The 19892-nt window shown below is 40.4% G+C and overlaps 1 protein-coding gene across 1 annotated transcript in view; it reads right to left on the reverse strand.

Moving 5' to 3' along the window:
- ITPKA (inositol-trisphosphate 3-kinase A) overlaps positions 1–19892 on the reverse strand; it is a 148703-nt gene that overhangs the window by 22764 nt on the left and 106047 nt on the right. The window contains exon 4 of the mRNA XM_033950843.1: positions 9278–9482. Coding sequence (XP_033806734.1) covers positions 9278–9482 — 205 coding nt within the window. The remainder of the gene's footprint in view (positions 1–9277; positions 9483–19892) is intronic.

Raw genomic sequence — 19892 nt, forward strand, 5'->3', positions numbered from 1 at the left:
ACTACACGGACTTGTCCCTAAATACATAACTGACCTTTTCTTCTTCTCAGCCAACAGACACAAGAGAAGCTCACATTCCAATTTTGTTTCCCCCCCAGTTCGAGGTTGTAAACTGAAAAAACACCATGAACACCTTCTCTCACACCAAGCAGCATCATGGGGTAAAGACCTACAACAATTGCTTTCGCCCACTACTTATGGGGAATTTAGGAAACGTCTAAAAACACACTTGTTCCTAAAGCATCTAGACAACTGATCCTCTCTTCTCTCTCCCCTCTATAGCGATTAACTTGTCCTTTTGATCTCTCTCTCCTCAACAATGAATTTCCTGTCCTATTAATTCTCTTTCTTCCTCCCCTCTTAAAGTCAATTCAATTTGTTACCTATGCTTAATCTTCTGTAAACCACATAGAACTTCACGGTATTGCGGTATAAAAGCTGTTATTATTATTATTATTATTATATCAGTGTATTAATGAGAATTCCCAAAATTGCCCTTATCCCAAAAAAAAGTACAAGTACCATGTGTAGAGACTACAGAAGCTCACAAAACAGGGTCTAGGACGATTCATCGTGACTGTTTCATCGCAGCCTGTTCAGCATGGCCGTTTCAGCGCTGAATCATCGTAGAATTACAATGGCTGGTCTTCCTCCCCATGTCCCTGTCATCTCTGCCTCTCTCTTCTGCTCTCCCTGGTCCAGCATATCTCCTCCCATCAAACTTCTACCTGAAGTCACCCACCACCATTCCCTTAGCTTTCCTTCTCCAGTGCCCCATCCCCTCCATCACGATTTCTGTTCCTCTCAGGCATCCCGTTTCCAAACAGGAAGTTGTGTCTGGAATTCTGTGGGGCCTCGTATAGGGGGGGTGATGCCCCCATACCTCTCAAAGTATAACCCCCACGCCCCCTAAACTACACCTACTCCCCTCCCATGGCAGATCCAGCCACTCTCTCCTGGATGATTCAGCACGCCCATTTCAGCACGGTTGCAATGAAATATCCCGTGATGAACTAGCTGCAGTGAATCATCCCAGTCTGCACAAACACAGACCAATGGTCCATCAAGTCCAGTAGCCCGTTCTCACGATGGCCAATCTAGGTCACTAGTACCTGGCCAAAACCCAAGGTGTAGCAATATTCTATGCTACCGATATAGTGCAAGCAGTGGCTTCCCCCGTGTCTCTCTCAATAACAGACTATGGACTTTTCCTCCAGGAACTTGTCTATACCTTTCTTAAAACCATCTACGCTCTCTGCTCTTACCACATCCTCTGGCAATGCGTTCCAGAGCTTAACTATTCTCTGAGTGAAAAAAAATTTCCTCCAATTGGTTTTAAAAGTATTTCCCTGTAACTTCATCATAGTCATCTTAAGTTGAAAAAGAGAGAGAGAACATATGCATTTATGTAACAACCACATAAATTCATAGACAAAATCCCACATACCGTAAATAAAAATTAAAAAAAATAATTAATTATTGAACTTAATATATAAAAGAAGTTTATGGTTAAGCCCCCAGGTTCTGAGGTTTTTGTCCTACAGAAGGGTTGTTGGGCTAATAAAATGTTATGAAATTCAACTCTTTCAACAGCGAGTGGAAAGTCTGACTGCGGATCATCCTACAGCTGAAAGAAGGTTCTTCTGTTGTGGTTGCGCTGTACCGTATGCTGTATTCACAACTCAAGGGGAGTTCTGAGGTACAAGGGAAACCCTCACATTGCAGGAGACTTAAAACAATTTTGAAAACAGGAAACGAGAAGCTTCTCAGAGCATTTTTTAAAATCACCTCCTCATACAACATTATTTAGTATGAGTTTGGCTGACACCTTTTTCTGTTATATCTCAAGACAAATTACATTTCAGGAACTCTTTTAGAACAGAGACTATCATGGACATGGGAGGGATCATTTAGCCCAGGCAGGCTTCCTTTTAGGGGAGAAGGTTTGCTAATTCTCTTTTCAGTTAAAGAAATATTAAATTTGGCTACTGGATTTCTCCTTAAATATAAATAAATTTGCACACTTCTACAGCTAAAAATCTGCCTTGAGTGCTTCTATATATTTTGAGTGCCAGAACTCTGGAGCCATCTAATCTGTACTGCCTGGGACTTTCCCATTCTCCAAAAGATTCTGCTCATGAGCACAGATGGGTTATTTTCCTCTTCCACCCCCCTCCTCCAGCACATCTTTAAACTTATACTTCTATTGGATTTTTTTTCTTTATGATAGTATTCATTTCTTCAAGATCCTGAAAGGCATAGAAAAAGTAGACAGGGACAGATTTTTCAAATTAAGGGGCACCACAAGTACAAGGGGGCACTCGGAGAAACTGAAAGGGGACAGGTTTAGAACAAACGCTAGGAAGTTCTTCTTCACTCAGAGGGTGGTGGATACATGGAACGCGCTTCCAGAGGCTGTGGTAGACAGGAACACATTAAATGGTTTCAAAGAAGGTTTGGATAGATTCCTGGAAGAAAAAGGGATTGAAGGGTACAGATAGATATATACCACTGCTCAGGCAATGGGCTTGATGGGCCACCGTGGGAGCGGACCGCTGAGCAGGATGGACCTCTGGTCTGCCTCAGCGGAGGCAACTTCTTATGTTCTTATGTTCTTATCTGTAGAAGCAAAGGGAGCACCCAACATCTATTCTCCCCCCACCCCACTCGACTACAATGAAGGAGTTTTACTTATTTCTGTGCTTAAGTACCCATAGAGCTGGTACTTTTAGGGCTAGATTCACTAAGCCCACTGATCATGTCCCAACCACTTTGCGACCCCGACCCGATTCACTAACCTTCCTCCCGAGCGTATCTGCACCTGATCTGATCAGCGCATGCAAATGAGGGGGAATGGCATGAAAATACAGGCAGGCAGCGATTCACTAAAAAAAATGATGGACATCGACTGGGCTGGCTGATCAAAAAATAAGCAACTGGAGAGGACCAGTTGCTCAAGTCCTTTCCGACTGCCCTGCTCTCTGCCCCGATTCTCCGCTCTTGCCGCCCTGCTCTCCGCCCCGACTCTATGCTCTTCTCTACCCCGACTCTCTTCTCTTCTCTGCCCCGACTCTCCTGCCCTTCCCCGCAGTGCAAGCCTGTGGTTTTAACCCGCGGGTTTAAAGAAAGTTAAAACCACAGGTTTGCGAAGTTAAAAAAAAAAAGCAAAAAAGTTTCCAGCTCTGCTGGACACGGAGGGCCAGCGCATGCGCAGACCATCTACAGATGGTCTGCGCTTGTGTCAGGATCACTGGATAGCGATCCGTGCGGTCGGTTGGGGGTGTGATTTCGATCACCCTGTGGCCTTTATGAATCTAGCTCAGTGGTTCCCAAACCCTGTCCTGGGGGACCCCCAGCCAGTCGGGTTTTCAAGATATCCCTAATGAATATGCATGAGAGAGATTTGCATTCCTGTCACTTCCATTATATGCAAATCTCCCTCATGCATATTCATTAGGGATATCTTGAAAACCCAACTGGCTGGGGGTCCCCCAGGACAGGGTTTGGGAACCACTGATCTAGCTCATAGTTCTAAGTCTTAATTTCAACACCTCTTCAAGGACATTAGAAACCATCATTGTAGCTGCCAAGAATGCACATTCAATTTGTCAGCGTGACTGAAAAATTTAGTACACAAAATTAATTCAGCATGCATTAACCTACAAATGAGCAACACATGCATAACTGATTTGTGCTTGTTAAAGTTTGGAGATGGGTTAACATTATATATTTAATTAAAAGGAATGTGTGAAATGAGCTGAAAGTCATGAAAAAAATTCAAATTTTTTTCTAAAAATAAACCAAAACAGTTTTGCCTAGGACTGCAACTATGGTTACCATATTTGTGAAGTGAAAAAAGAAGACATATGACCATGCCCCCATCTATACCAGCCCTACCCCTGCCCTGCCTCCCATCAATCTTACCTCTGCTCCTCCCTCACCTTTCACCCCTTAGTCTCCCTTCCCATTCTCTGTACTCTTTTAGTGCTTCTCTCTTCCTCCACCCTCCCTCCAACTCCCCTCCCTCCAACTCCCCTCCCACGTAGGTGCTTCTATTTCTCCTCCCACAGCAGGATCCAATAGCATGGGCTCTCTGTCTCTCCATCCCAGAATCAAGTGCCTCCTCCCTATTCCCCACCTACCTCCTCTGCCGAATATTTAATCTTAGGGCTGGATAATATCAACAGCGAATTGAGCCTGCTGCCGTCAGCCTGCCCAGGAAGCCTTCAGTGACTTCCTGTTCCTGCGTAGGCAGGACAGCTGCAGAATGAAGGCTTCTAGGATAGGCCAAAGGCAGCAGGCTCACCTTGATGCACTACCAACCAGCCCGAAGGTTAAATATTCAGCAAAAGAGGTAGGTGGGGGACCAGGGAGAGGAAAACCCAGACAAACTCTTCAAATATAGATAGACATCCGGACAGTCCTCTAAAAAGAGGACATGTCAGGTAAATCCAGACATCTAGTGACCCTAACTGCAACCTTATTCTTCTCTGCCTTTATTTCACATTTGAACCCACACTATAGCTTCAGTCATAGAGCAAACTCCAAATTTCATTTTAAAATCTCACAAGCTCCCAACTCCATCTTCAGTTCCTGTTCCAGTTTTTGTTAGATACTGGCCTAGCTACTTATAAGCACTTCTGTGGAGGAGTGGCCTAGTGCAGTGTTTCTCAAGTCGGTCCTGGAGTACCCTCTTGCCAGTCAGATTTTCAGGATATCCACAATGAGTAGGCCTAAGATTGGTTTGCATACACTGCCTCCATTATACGCAGATTTCTTTCACGCATATTCATTGTGGATATCCTGAAAACCTGACTGGCAAGGGAGTACTCCAGGACCGACTTGAGAAACACTGGCCTAGTGGTTAGAGCAGCTGTCTCATCAGGTTGCGAGTTCAATTCCCATTGCAGCTCCTCGTGATTCTGGGCAAGTCACTTAACACTTCATTGCCCCATGTAAACCGCTTTGATTGTATAAACCATACAGAAAAAGTGGTATTTCAAGTCCCATCCCCTTTGCCTCTTATGCTTAGACCTGCTTTGCTTCAGGCTATTAGGAAACCTCTTAAGACAGTGCTCAACTTCATGGGGCTGTTGCCCCTACCAGAGGCTCAAATAATGATGCTTACAGTTCCAGAGGATATCCACCATCTATCACTAGCGGAGAAATTCTATAAGGAGCCCTTTTGCTAAACCATTTTAAGCACTAACACATGGAAATAAAGGCATATGGAAAAATGCATTAAAGCGTTTTGTGACAGTTTACCTATCAGAGCATACTAACTCATTCATTAACTATTTTTTTAAACATTTTTTTTGCTGAAGGCATGTCATGAGGAATAATGGGCATGGAAGCTTTAACCAGCTAGTGTGTTTGTATTAGTTCACACTAACTAGTAAAATGAGGAATTAACATAGGAACAGTAAGGAGGAAATTTATCAATGTGGGCTACTGTTAAAATGGATTATATTACCAGAAATCGTGGTAACATAATTCATCTAAGCAGCAAACACTGATAAATTTCTCCCTCAGTGCCTCCTAAATAGGAGGTGGCAAGTACTTTGAGTCCTGTATTAACCTTTTTCATGTAACATGTTGCTAATGCAAACATTACTGCATGACCTGAAAAAAAAAATGTTAAAAGTACCTACAGTAGAGAATGACATGGGGGTGCTAACCCCAAGGGGGTAGGGGCGAACTACGTGTCCCAGAATGCACTGAGTTCTGCAGCTCATAACTGAGCCACAAGAAGGGAATGCAACCCTGCTGAGTTAGAGGGGCGGGATTCAGGCAAGGTTGCAAGCTTAGGTTTCAATAAAGTCAGAAATAATTCTCAAGGTCTAGACTGTAAACACTTTCTGCTAAGATGTCTGCATATACACATCCTGGCACAGCTTTTTCCAGTGGGTTATTCTCTCTAATGGATTATCACATTAATTTATGGCCACGTAAAGCTATGAGGGAGGACGAGAGAGGGCAATATGGAGAAAATATAAGTGAAGAAGGAAGCAAAAAAAACTTTGTCACACCATCAAACACTGCTTTAATTTCAAATATTATTTATGATAGAAGGGAATACTAACATTATTCATAAAATGTAGAAATTTAATGAAAATCTAAACAGACTGTACTATTTTGCTCCTTAATTTAGTAAAAACAGCCTGGTTTATATCGGCAGCACATTTTTGGGTTTGGGGATTCTTTTTAAGTTACTTTGGAGGGAATATTCAAACAGTACCCATGCAAACTTCAAGAGTAATTTCAACTCGCTGGCGCCAATTTCAAAACAAAATTATGAGTAGTTTTGCTTTAATTATTGTGTTACCACTACTATTTATCATTTCTATAGCACTGAAAGGTGTACTTAGCGCTGTACATTTAACATTCAATAGACGGTCCCTGCTCAGAAGAGCTTACAATCTAATTTGGACAGACACAAGACATCTCAGGGTTGGGAGTTTCTGGTAGAAGGAATGATACAATGGGTATAGGTTTCTTACAGTGAATAATAGTTAAGAGTTGAAAGCAGAATCAAAAGTGGGGTTTTAGCTTGGATTTGAATACTGCTAGAGACAGAGAGCATGACCTATTGTTGTTGGTGATATCCAAATACTGTCCTGAGTACTCTACTTTTCATCAGAAGGCCTGAGCACTGCTAGCAACTATGTATCAGTACTTCTGTTTCTAATCAAGGCATTTTACAGTGAGTTTACCAAAAAAACAATGGGCCCAATGTTCAAAACGATTTAAATAGCCAGGAGAGGGCTGACAAGGGCTAACCAGGCATTTTCAGTGGCACTTAACCAGATAGTGTCATGAAAATTCCCTGCTAGCATCCAAGCCAAAACTAGCTATTTGTGGGTGCTCCAGGGAGTAAAGTTGGCACTTAGTTGGTGAAGTGCCGATTTTTCATCATTTAATTGGCTAAGATAATCACATAAACAGGGCCGCATATAACTCGGTCCTGCATTTATGTTGTTCTTCATAGCTGTTAAGTGCCGTATATCAGTTCTGTATACCCAAAAATTCAATGTAGGAGCTAGGACATGACACAGCATTGGATTTCTGGGTATAATGCCGATGACAAGTCAACAAAATGCTGCTGGCTGAATATCAAACCCAATCATTTTACTGATATAGTGACTACTTGTGATTAAAACTGATACCTTAACAATGCATTTTCAAAGCTGTGAAGTGTCATAATCTGTACAACTAATTAAATTCACTCGAGATGCACTTGCTTTTCCCTTCAACCAGAGTTCATTTCAGTTCCGCCTGCTCTGATAACTCTCAACAGTCTTCTGGGACCAAAGAAGGAAGTAGGTCAGTGTAAGCTGGAATCGGCAACAGAGGATCCCATTAGACAGACTAATAGGGCACCTTTTATGAAGCTGTGCTGGAGATTTTTTTGTGCAAGCCGGCATGGTGGATACTCCAACACTCAGAGCACTCGCCTTACCAACCTACGCTGGAAACCTCTAAGGCTGCTTGATATAAGGTGGGATAGTGAGATTGAGAGAGGAATATGTGATATTGTGACAGTCAGAGACACATAACAGCTCAAGAACTTAGCTGCTGTGTACAGTCCAATGATGACAGATATAGCACAGACACCTTGTGATGCTACATGTCAAAAAAGTGATGGTCAAAATGGACCTACAGCTTGCAAAATATTCAGACACACTATATGAATCAACCACTACTCAAGCAGTCTCTCACTTTGGAGAGAAAAGAAGCACTGGAAGAAATATGTGACAACTTATCATCATCAGTCACAAAAAGGTAATAGGGAGGTATGCTGTATCAAAATATTAAAAGCCTAAGAAGTCAAAAAATGAACTAAGATACTGCTTGAAAAAGACTTCTTACTACAAGATCAATAATTTAAATTTGAAGCTTGAAAAACAAGTGAGTAAAGTTTTCACATACACTCAGAATAGGGTGGCCCGACCAAGAGTCTTGGCCCCTATAGTCGAACCCACCGTCCCATCACTGTGCATGACTTAGGTGAAGAATTTAAATAAACGTGCTATTCAAACAATAAATATGTTTTTCAAAGGCAAAGAAATGAGAAAGAGTTCCCATTTAGCTTGTGGATATCTTAACAGGTCCCGACATGGACCGTGTTTCAAGGATCTTTTTCAAGGAACCCAACAAGAGGTATAAACAGCTCAAATGCCAAAGAACTGGTTACAGCGTGATTTGGACGAAAAAACTCTTGTGCTCATATATGAAGAGCGGAATTTTCTTTACTTCTTAGCAGATCTTCTCACAGCTCCTATTCCTGCTCCTATTCTCTTTTCCCCTCTATAAGGGCTTTGGCCTCATGTGATTCTTCTTGACTAAAGAAGGAATCTTAATAGTCACTAAAGGTTGTGTTTGAAATTATTCACTGGCCATCCAAAGGTTCATTTCTAAACAACCAAGGGGCCCTTTTTACTAAACTGTGCTAAGAAAAAGGCTTCACGCATCCTTAAGTGGGTCTTTTCTGTGCACTAAGCCCATTTCTAGTGTGGTTGTCATAAAGGACTTTTTCCTATTTGCTTTATTTATGGCTCTGAGCTAATGTTAGCATTAGCGCACGACCAATGAAAGAAATTACCACAGAAGCACATGCCACCTCCTATTTAGGAGGCACTAAGGGCTCCTGCGTTATGAATATGCTAACTAGTTAACATACTGGTGAGCTCAGCGAGCTAGCTGATTAGCACATCCATGCCCATTCTCTGTCCTGGCCCCTATAAAAATAATTTTTAAAATACTTACTATGCGCTTAGCACACACACAAATGGCAATACTAACATGGAGCACTTTAGCACATTCTGCACTAAATCATTTTTGCTGCATTAGACACGTGTAAGCACCTAATGCAACTTAATAAAAGAGCCCCCAAATTTAAAATCCAAAATAGCTTATGTTAACATATAGGGCTCCTTTAACGAAGGTGCGTTAGGGCCTTAACGCGCGGAATAGTGTGCGCTAAAATGCCCCGCACGCTAGCCGCTACCGCCTCCTCTTCAGCAGGTGGTAGTTTTCAGCTAGGGTGCGCTAATCCGGCGAGTGCGCTAAAAACGCTAGCGCACCTTCATAAAAGGAGCCCATCGTATCTCCTGAAGAGCCGATTCCCTGGTAACACGGGACTGCAAACTCAGCTTGCCAGCCCCAAAATAGCTTTGTCAAATAAACTGCAGACTTAAGAATAGCAGAATAGCCTGTACAATAGAACAGGTGACTAAAGGAAATGCAAGACAACCTTTCTACGGAATGATTTGCCTACCTTTATCCCCTCAATCCTAAAGCCCAATGTAGCAGTTGAACTGATGGTCTCTCTCCACTGCATATATCGTGGTTTGGTCACAGCCTGCTGGGTATTCTCCTCATCTGTGGGTGCCCCAGGGTCCACTTCAATCATTTTTTTATACATGTCCTTGCGTAATTTTGGTTTCCCACGAGCCTTGGTCAGTTCCTCCTCAAGATATGTTCTGCAAAATGAGCAAATAGGGGTTACGCTGGAACATTTCCAAACTAGCAAAAACTGTCATGGGCTTTCAAACCTCAGAATGGAATGCAGTCATAGGCCTAAATTTAAAATAGTATTTAAGAGAATCTTTACCCAATCTTTGTATCCCCCCAAAAAAACTAGGTTTGGCACCATGGAGAAGAAACCATGAAGGATCTCCAGAAGGAAATGAGGTTGAGGCCTAGTTTCCCTTATTTTTCATCCCAAGGGGAATAATATGTTTTCAAGCTAGACTTAATCGTATGTGCAATATAGAGGGGAATTTTTGATATGACATCCAAATCCAATTTTGGACATTTTGCAAAAAAATTCCAAAATTCCAGTGCCAAACATGGTCATTTTCAAACCAGAAAGTGTCTTTCTTTTTGGTTCAAAAATGTCCCTATTATAGAAGTTTTTGTACTTACTGTGTCCTTCTTTAAGGGCCATTTTCAAATAAAAAACACCAAGGGAAAAACACACAAAAATAAGCAATTGGAAGGTCTGGAGGCCAGCAGCCTTACTAGATAGACCACACAGACATCCCAGTAGAGCAATAGGATGGCCTAGGGGGCACTACAGTGAATTTTACATAAAAGGTCCCAGGTACGCATCACATCATAACCCCATTATATTGTAGGGTGAGCCCTACAGGAATAACAATAGCCTTCTTATATCTGCAAATGGAACCTATATGTGGGTTCAGTAGGTATTTTGTGGCTGTTGGGGCTCTCAAACTTTCCATCTCAAGTGTACCAGTTAGGGTGCGATATGGGCTTGGATCCTCTTCTCTACAGTCCACTGCATCCGCCGCTGTCATACAGCCTGGTATGTACTAGCACCTTCAAAGGAGGGTGGGAAGGGGGTCAGTAACTACTTGGGGATTAATGAAGTGTCATACTTTTATCCCTCCTGTGGTCATCTGGTCAGTTTGGGCACTTTTTGGCACTTAGTTGTTATTGAAACAGGTCTAGACAAAACTGCCCTATTTTTGTCCTGGACATTTGCACAGTGTTCCATTATTGCAGAATAATGTCCAAATCATAAGCCCGAAACAACAAAAAAGGCAAGTTGGATGGCTTAACAACCAAAAAAAGTCTGTATTAGAAATAATAGGTCCCAACAAGGATCCCGGTTTTGACATTTAAAAGTGCCTTCTTCAGGGGACACTATAAAAAGAGTTATAACATATAGAAAAAATTAAATACATTACATAAAAAAATACATATACATTAAAACATGATCATAATTGTAAAACACATTAGAACAAAATGCATAAAAACATATAAATAATGCATCAGTAGAAGCATATAAAACAAAAACAAAAGAATATCCAAATGAATGAAAGCATATATCCAAAAGCGTAAGTGTTTTAGGTAAAACTGAAACACATAAAAGCCCATAATGCTATGTCATAAGATACTCAAAGTATAGGGTTATATATAAAAAGCATATAAGCAACATATATATGTATGAAATCTCAAGTCATTATGTAAACCATATAAAACCAAATACATAATAGGGTACATATAAATAATAGAAATATATAGCTAAAACCCCACCCAAAAGAAGACAATACCAAAAAAGGGGACTACATGAGGCAAAATCTCAACGTTTAAAGACAACTAGTGTTGTGGCATAAAGTTTTAAATAAGATATTATACCAAATGATAAACAAGATCATAGCAAATGTGTATGTAACAAATCAATAATGGAAGACTTAGGGCTCCTTTTAAAGGTGCACTAGCGGTTTTAGCGCGATGCCGCGCACGCTGGCCACTACCGCCTCCTTTTAAGCAGGCAGTAATTTTTCAGCTAGCGCACACTAAAGCGTGCACTAATCCGGTGCGTGCGCTGAAAACGCTGGCGCATCTTTGTAAAAGGAGCCCTTAGTAACCAAAATCATAAATAAATAACATTCTAAATCATATCATCATTAATAAACCAAACCAACCATAATACAGAGGGGAAAAAAAGGCTGAAAAATCTATGTCAAACACAAAATAGATCCTTTTAAAATAACATAGAACTGAAAATAGGGATATGATAAAAGAGAGAAGGATTCAAAACAGAGAAATAAAGCAATAAAGACCGCCACCCTTAAGACACTGAGAAGACTGCATAGGGCAGCCAAACCATGAGACCAAGGTGGAGGAGCTGAAAAACAAACACTGCAATGAAAAGCAGAGGGGATACCAAACAAAGTACTAATATCGGAAGCAAGTGCTTTGTGTGAATTAGAGACAGACCCGAAGAGAAACTGTTTGAAAAAAATACCTTCGCTGAAACAACTGCTAAAAAAAAAAAAAAGAGAGGCAGAATGCTTAGAAAAAGAGCCCAGTTGCAAAAAAAATGGACCAGAATATTGCTTGGAAGTAAATGAATAAGGAGGAAGGCTCGTACCTGGAGCAGAAAAACAAAACTAAAAATGGCGCAAAGCTAGAGTGGGTTTAAACAACAGCCTGGAAAAGGTCACATGAGTGTGTCAAAGTGAATGATAAAACATATTTCTGTATTAAAAGACAATTAAAAGTAAAAAAAAAGCCAAATGAAAGTCATAAATAGGAAATGATAAATGAAGAAAAACTCTGAAATGAGGTCACATGACCATCTCATTTAAGATCAAATTGTCAGAAATCATAAAAAAATAGGATGTAAATTTGAGCACGGGGGAAAAAACCCAGAAAAAAAGGGCAGCATGTTGAAACCAAACATAAATAAAACTGTGAAAAAGTAAAGTCCAATGTGTGAATAAAAACTCATAACACTGTAAAAAAGGGGCTGACCTGCAAATGGCAAAAATTTGTATCGATGAACCAAAATGCAAATAATAAAACAGGTGGGGGGGAAGGAGGGAAACAAAAAAAGAGTGTGGATTATTGGATTGAAATGCTCTTGGTGAACTTCAAAACAGAAAAGAGTCAGAGCAAAACGTTTGAAAGTTAAAAATAAAATCTCTGATGAATGCATAGACAAGGAGAGAGAAACACGGTAAAGAAGATAAAGAGGGTGGTGACAACTGGCTACCAGAGAAAAGGGAAAAGAAGGGGAGCAAGGGACAAACAAGAAAGGAAGAGTATATGTGATATGGTGCAGACTGAGGAGACAAATAGGTATGTTAGGACAATTGCATTTGCGCTGAAACATGGAGAAGGAAACAACCTGTAAGAAGGAAAACACTGTAATCAATTTCTGTGTTTAAGCCATGGGGATGTAAAGTATTTAAATCATGAATTAAGGGTTGTTCTACTTTCCCTTTTTGTTTCTACTTTACTATGTTGATTTGTATTTCACTTCCCTATTTACCCAATGTTATGAGTATGTTAAGTTGGGGGGCGCTGGTGAGCCCGATGAGGTAGGCAGCCGACAGCGCGAGCTCCGACGGACCAGGCTCAAACTCGCTCGAAAACGCATCAATACGGCTGATTACTGCAGCGCATTTGCTACCTAAGTGAAGGGCAATGGCTTCCAGCAAACCCGGTAAGCGCAAGAGCGCCGAACCCTCATCGCCGGCGAAATCGGACGGGGCTAAGGCAGACGAGTCTGCAACGGCGGCCATTTTGTCTGAGCTCCGCGTGATTAAAGATCTTCTAGTTGACACTAAGCAGGATATCAGTGACATGAAAACTGATATCGCTGCACTAAAGGAAGAATTTGCAACAGCGCAGGCAACGGCAGCCCTTTTGGAGAACAGGACCACTGCAGCCGAGTCCTCTATTAAAACCCTACTCAAACAGCAGAACCGCGTGGCTGCACTGGAGCGTGCAATCGAAGATGCTGACAACCGTGCACGTAGGTCCAGTTTCCGTCTTTTGGGTCTCCCGGAAGGTCGGGAAGCGTGTGACCTGGTGGAATTTCTGGCGGTTCTTCTTCCTCAAATTCTACAAATGAATGATGATATCAAACTTGACTTTGACTGTGCTTTTAGGCTGCCGCAGCCCAACACATTTCACAAGAAATATCCCAGGCCTATTTTAGTCACCCTCCTTCGACATCAGCAGGTTATTAAAATAATGCAACATGCCAAGATGCACTCTCCTGTCACTTTTGAAGGGAATAAAATATTATTTGTTCCTGATCTGGCGAAAGAAACAGCGAAGAAGAGAAAATCATTGTTGTCATATCGGCCTCAATTAAAAGATATGGGAGCCAAATTTGGCATGCTGTACCCAGCTCGCATGAGGGTCACCTTTAATAACACTACAAAAGACTTCCTTAACCCTGCTGACCTTGCAGACTTTATTGAATCAGTGAAGCCCACCACCATTGATAAAACCTGAATCAGCTGGTAGTATACTATGTTCAATTTAATCTGTCTTGTGCTGACGCTGTCAGCACCAGTTATACCCATGTGTTGCAGTGCTGCTGTTTATTATTATAATGCCTGGTCTGTTGGAGCCCTGCTGTTTAGGGCTTCTCTCTTGTCAGCTTTCTGACCCATGGTGTCGTTTACCTGTTTGTTACAGTTTACTGTGCTACTGCAGAATTTCAAATTTGTTTATGTGCATTTCAGATTTTTAATTCTTATGGAGGGGCTATTTGTATCTATATGGAAATACATATATGTACCATTGCTGTGTATTAGCCAAATTGCTAACTCAATGCTATCTGTTTTCACTATACTTAAATGACATTAACATGTTTTTCTCTCAATGTGAAAGGATTTCATAATCCAATAAAGAGGCTGAAAATCTTGCGTTACACTGAACAATACAATCCAGATATTGTGTTCTACCAAGAAACTCACCTTACTGCCACTGAAGCTCTTAAGGTTGCTCCCAAATGGGCTCATGTTCCGTTGTTCTCCCCTTCTGTGGGCAGGAAGAATGGAGTTATAACATTGATTCGCAACCGCCAGGACATCAACATTATCTCTTCATCTCATGATATGGAAGGTCGATGGCTCAGAGTTCAACTGAAGGTCGGCCATAGCTTGATTCAGATTTACAACATATATGCACCTAATCAAGATTGCCCTTCCTTTTTTGAGACCTTGGCTAACGATATCAGTACTGTCAGCCACCAGCCACTTATACTGGGTGGAGACTTCAATCTAATACTGAATCCGGAAATTGATAGAAAATCCAAGGCCACTTATAAGAAGCCCAAGTCTTGGTTCAGCTTACAGGACCTTATATATAAACTAAAGCTTGTGGATCCATGGCGCTTGCAGCATCCAAGCGCTGAGTCATTTACATTTTTCTCCTCGCCACACACTTCTTATTCGAGGATCGATTTCTTCTTGATAAGTTATTCATTGGTATGCAAGATGGATACTTCTGAAATACAAGCTATTTCTATTTCAGATCACTCTTCAATTACAATTGCCTTTGTGGATGTAGCTTTGCCGAAAACTTCTGGAGCATGGAGATTTAATTCATCTTTGCTGTTGGATCCTTTATTTAACGAGATCATTAATACTCATATTAAAGAATATTTTACTATTAATAAGGTAGAAGAGACTTCATGGCAAATTACATGGGATGCGTTTAAAACTTATATCAGAGGCATTATCATCGCCTATACAGCCAGGAAAAAATCTGAATCCAAAAAGCAGCTGAAATTGCTAGAGACTCAGATTACTACCTTAGAGTCTGCTCACATTGCTGATCTATCTGACATAAGAACTCAGATTGAATTAAACAAATTAAGATATGATTATAATCTAAAGCTCAGCACTGCTGCTGCCTCAGAGGTTCTTCTTCAAGCATCGCATTATTATGCCACGTCTAATAAGGCTGGGCACCAACTAGCTCAATATCTGAAACTGAAAATGGAACGCACAACTATGCCAGCTATTAAATCAGACACTGATGAACTACTCACATCTAATCGAGATGTCTGTCAGCAATTCCTTCTCTTCTACCAAGATTTATATCGATCAGAAAACCCATCTTCTTCGCTAATAGATGAGTATCTCTCAAAACTGGATGGTCCTAAGCTGGATGAGGATGATGACCAAATTTTATCTTCGCCACTTGAACTGGATAATCTCAAGGATGCATTGAACACCATGGCTAAACGCAAAGCTCCAGGACCGGATGGCCTTTCAGTAGAATTTTATGTAGCCTTTCAAGAGACTCTACTACCAGTGCTTCTTTCCTATTTGAACCATGTCATTGACCAAGGTGAGGCGATGGGCTCCATCACGGAAGCAGTGATTATTGTTCTACTGAAACCGGATAAGGATCCGTTATTTGTTCAACATTACAGACCTTTGTCACTAATAAATGTCGATGCCAAGATTTATGCGAAAGCTCTGGCTTCTAGACTACAACTTGTGCTACCTAAAGTGATCCATGCGGACCAAAATGGATTTATGAAGGGCCGTCTTGCAAGTGATAACTCTCGACTTTTCTCTCACATTGTATCTCAAGCTTCTAAATCTGAGACACCATATGTTGCCATGGCTCTAGATGCGGAAAAGGCTTTTGACCGTGTGGAATGGTCATTCATGTTTAAAGTCTTATCGTGGTTTGGCTTTCGAGGCACATTCATACGAATGTTAAAGGTGCTGTACTCTCATCCAACTACTTGGCTCAGAATTAATGGAGTTTTTTCTGATGCTTTTTCTCCATCGAGAGGTACAAGGCAAGGTTGTCCCTTATCACCTCTACTGTTTAATGTGGCCCTGGAGCCTCTTCTACTTGCCATCAGGGCGAACTCCTCCATCAGCGGATTTCAAATAGAAGATTTAACTTTCAAAATTTCAGCTTACGCTGATGATATTCAACTATACACACATTTGGACTCCTTACCAGCTGTTCTTCATACGATTGGAGCCTACTCTTCTGTGTCTGGATATAAACTTAACCCGACTAAAACAGAGGTCATGCCGCTCTCTGGAATACCTTGTGGTGCTGAAGTACGTGAATTAGATCTCAAATTCACACCAAATAAATTGAAATATTTAGGGGTATACTTTGGACCATCTATTGAGGAAATTCAGGAATATAATATAAATTACATCATAGATATCATTACTAATGTTACCTCTAAATGGTCACCCTTGAAATTATCATGGTGGGGTCGATTAGATTCTATAAAGATGGTTCTGGTTCCTAAAATCACATATGTTTTGTCTATGATTCCTTTTCTTTTCCCTATCGCGACCTACAAAAAATTCGAGTCTGCTTTAGTCAAGTTTCTTTGGAACAACAAGACTCCTCGCATTGCTTTGAAGAAATTAAAATGCACTAAAGATAATGGAGGGGTTAACTTCCCTAGCCTATATGACTACCACTTAGCCTTTTTGTGCAGACAAGGTTCTCTCTGGCTTAAAGATCCTCCTGAAACACATATGCCTGCGTGGTTGAAACTGGAACATGCACTAATTCCTGAGGAACACTTTATGTATGCTCCATTTGCTTCAGTGAAACGTAAATTTCATGATAATATAATCCTTTCCTCTACTAAAGCTGCTCTTTTAGAACTGGATTCTATAGCATCTGTGAAGTGGAATGATACCACCAGTTCTCCTCTGTGGCATAATCCTTCCCTGCAAATTCAAGGTCAGTATATGGAATGGAAGTCGTGGAGAAGGAAGGGTGTTTGGTCCATAAAACAACTACTAGCTGATCTTAACTTCTTGAATTTTGATATATTGGCCAGAGAATATGATTTGAATGCGTCTCACTATTATCAATGGTTACAGTTGCGCCATTGTATTTCAACCTATCTTAAGAAGAAAACTCTGGATACTGCACTACCGACTTTACTTCAATGGACGGAACTGATCTCTTCCGGTAGAAGTCAGGCATCAGCTTGGTACAAATTACTTCATAAACACAAGTTTCTACCACCTCAGGCTCTGTATGATATCTGGGCCATTGATACATCGACACCCATTGGACTGTATAATTGGGAAGAGATTTGGCTGTCTTCCTTTAAGGCTTTGAAGTCGTCTGCCATACTACATAATGTTCTCTTTCTATATCACCGAGCGTATTGGACCCCATTCAAATTATCTAAAATAGGATCTGAGAATTCAAATAAATGTTGGTCCTGTCTGGATGCTATGGGCACTTTAGATCACATGATTTATTACTGTTCCATGTTGAGAACGTTTTGGTCGGATGTTTGGCTTACAATATGTCAGATATTACCTATATGTGAAGAACTTTCGTTTGCTATTGTTATTTATGGGGCAAGTGCTCTACAGAAGAGTCAACTAGACAAATATGAAACCCGTTTGCTTAAATGTTTATTACTCATTGCATTTAAATCTATTCTGGCAAACTGGAAGGACTTCTCGTCTCTCCATCACAACTCTTGGTGGAATACTGTTTGTCTGTTTTCAAAATATGAACTCATTGCTGCTGACAAAACCAACTCGTTTCGTTCATATAATAATGTGTGGTCTCCTGTTTTGTCTTATTGCAAATCGAAATAAGCAATCATTTTACTATGTGATAATGTTAGAGAGGTTCGTTTACAAGCCAGTAAATGTTATAGATGGTTATGCTGGCTATATTTGCTATGTTACTGGTATGTATGCTTCTTAGAGTAATTAGCCTCTAATTAATGCTGATTGTTTTGCACTGTTCCCACTCCATTGCATTTATTTAGTAGCACATCTTGTTGTTATTTATTGTTTATGTTATTTTTTGTTTATATTTTTTTTATGTTTTCAAAAATTTCAATAAAAATGATTGAATTAAAAAAAAAAATGAGTATGTTAAGTTAAATTTCAATCCCTTGTCATTATATAAATTTTGTTTTGTATTGTATTGTTTCCCATCAATATGTAATTTTAAACTGTTCATCGCTTAGAAGTATGATTAAGCGATTAATAAAAAAAACTATTAAACTTGAAACTTGAAATACTGTCCAGATTTCCTCCTCTCGGACTTGCTTTGATGATCTTGTAGACAAAGAATTTTAAATCATTGACAGAATGATTATGTGCATCCCAATGAGAAACCATGCCTAATGTTGCTACAATGCTTAATGATTCGAGTTTTGACCATCCTTTTAATTTTGCCTATTTAGATTAATGAACATGGACACTGAATAGCATAAATGACAGCACATGAATTACAGTTGAAGGAATGATGCAATTTATACTCATAATTAGTTGTTGGATGAACAAAAATGGAGCTTTCTAAGCAATGTATACAGACAGAACACCTTCCACACTTAGTATGACCTTGGGTAGTATTAATAGACTGGGTCTCAATATTAATTGGATTTGGGAGCCTAGATGGTACAAGTCTTTGAGGTTCCTATCCCTAGAGAATGGTATTACTAAGTTCTTGTCTTTGAAACATTCATACCCTCGAGGATTTTCCAATTTGCACGGATAATCTTTCAAATGTCTTTAGCTAAATAACTATATCTTAGACTCTAGTAGGGCACTGTTCTTTGACCTAAGGGCTGCCGCATGAGCGGACTGCTGGGCACGATGGACCACTGGTCTGACCCAGCAGCGGTAAATCTTATGTTCTTATGCAAACGATGCAGGTGCAGTTCGTTGAGCTGGTAAGAGTAGGTCATCTCTGTTCCTACATCTGGCCTTGGCATATCCTTCATTGATAATGGCTGATGGGTAGCCACGTTTCTTGATTCTTTCGGCCATTTGCTGTGAATTGTATTCAAAGTCAGATTTGAGTGTACAAAACTTTTTAGCTCTCAAAAATTGCGAAAAAGGTAAGTTCCTCTTCAGGGATGCATTGTGGTTACTAGTGTAATGTAAATAGACATTGCGATCCGTAGGATTACGAAATAGACTGGTAGTGAGATGATACCCATCTTTGCGAATAAGCAGGTCAAGAAAACTGATCTCTTCGAAATCCACATTCATCTGAAATGTTAGGTTGGGGTCTCGAGTATTGAGCAACTCATAAAAAACCTCTAACTGTGCTCGATCACCCTGCCTTAAAATAAAAATATCGTCTATGTAGCGCTTATAAAAACAAATATTTTCCTTAAAAACATGTTCTCTAAGATATGTTGTTTCAAAATTCGCTACATATAGGTTAGCCATTTTTGGGGCCATGGTGGAGCCCATTGCTGTACCAGCGATCTGTTGATAGTATCTATCTTGGAATTCAAAATAGTTTTCTGTTAATGCGAAAGTAGCAAAGGCAAGGATGAGGCGTTTGGGTATTCTTCTTTCAGTTTCTCTGTTATGAAGTGTTTTCTCAATGATGGAGAGTGCTGAAGCCTGAGGAATATTAGTATATAGTGCATTGATGTCCAAAGTCACAAGGATAATATTTTCTAAATCACCATCAAACTCATCTATGAAGGTGATTATTTGACTTGAATCACGTACATAGGATTCCATCTTGGGTATATATGGAGAAAGAAAATGATCTACAAAAATGGAAAGAGGTTCTAACACCAAACCATTTGCCTGGAATGTGTCAAGAAGTGTCTCGATGAGCCACCA

Source organism: Geotrypetes seraphini, chromosome 7 (genome assembly GCF_902459505.1).
Source record: "Geotrypetes seraphini chromosome 7, aGeoSer1.1, whole genome shotgun sequence".
Taxonomy (NCBI): domain Eukaryota; kingdom Metazoa; phylum Chordata; class Amphibia; order Gymnophiona; family Dermophiidae; genus Geotrypetes; species Geotrypetes seraphini.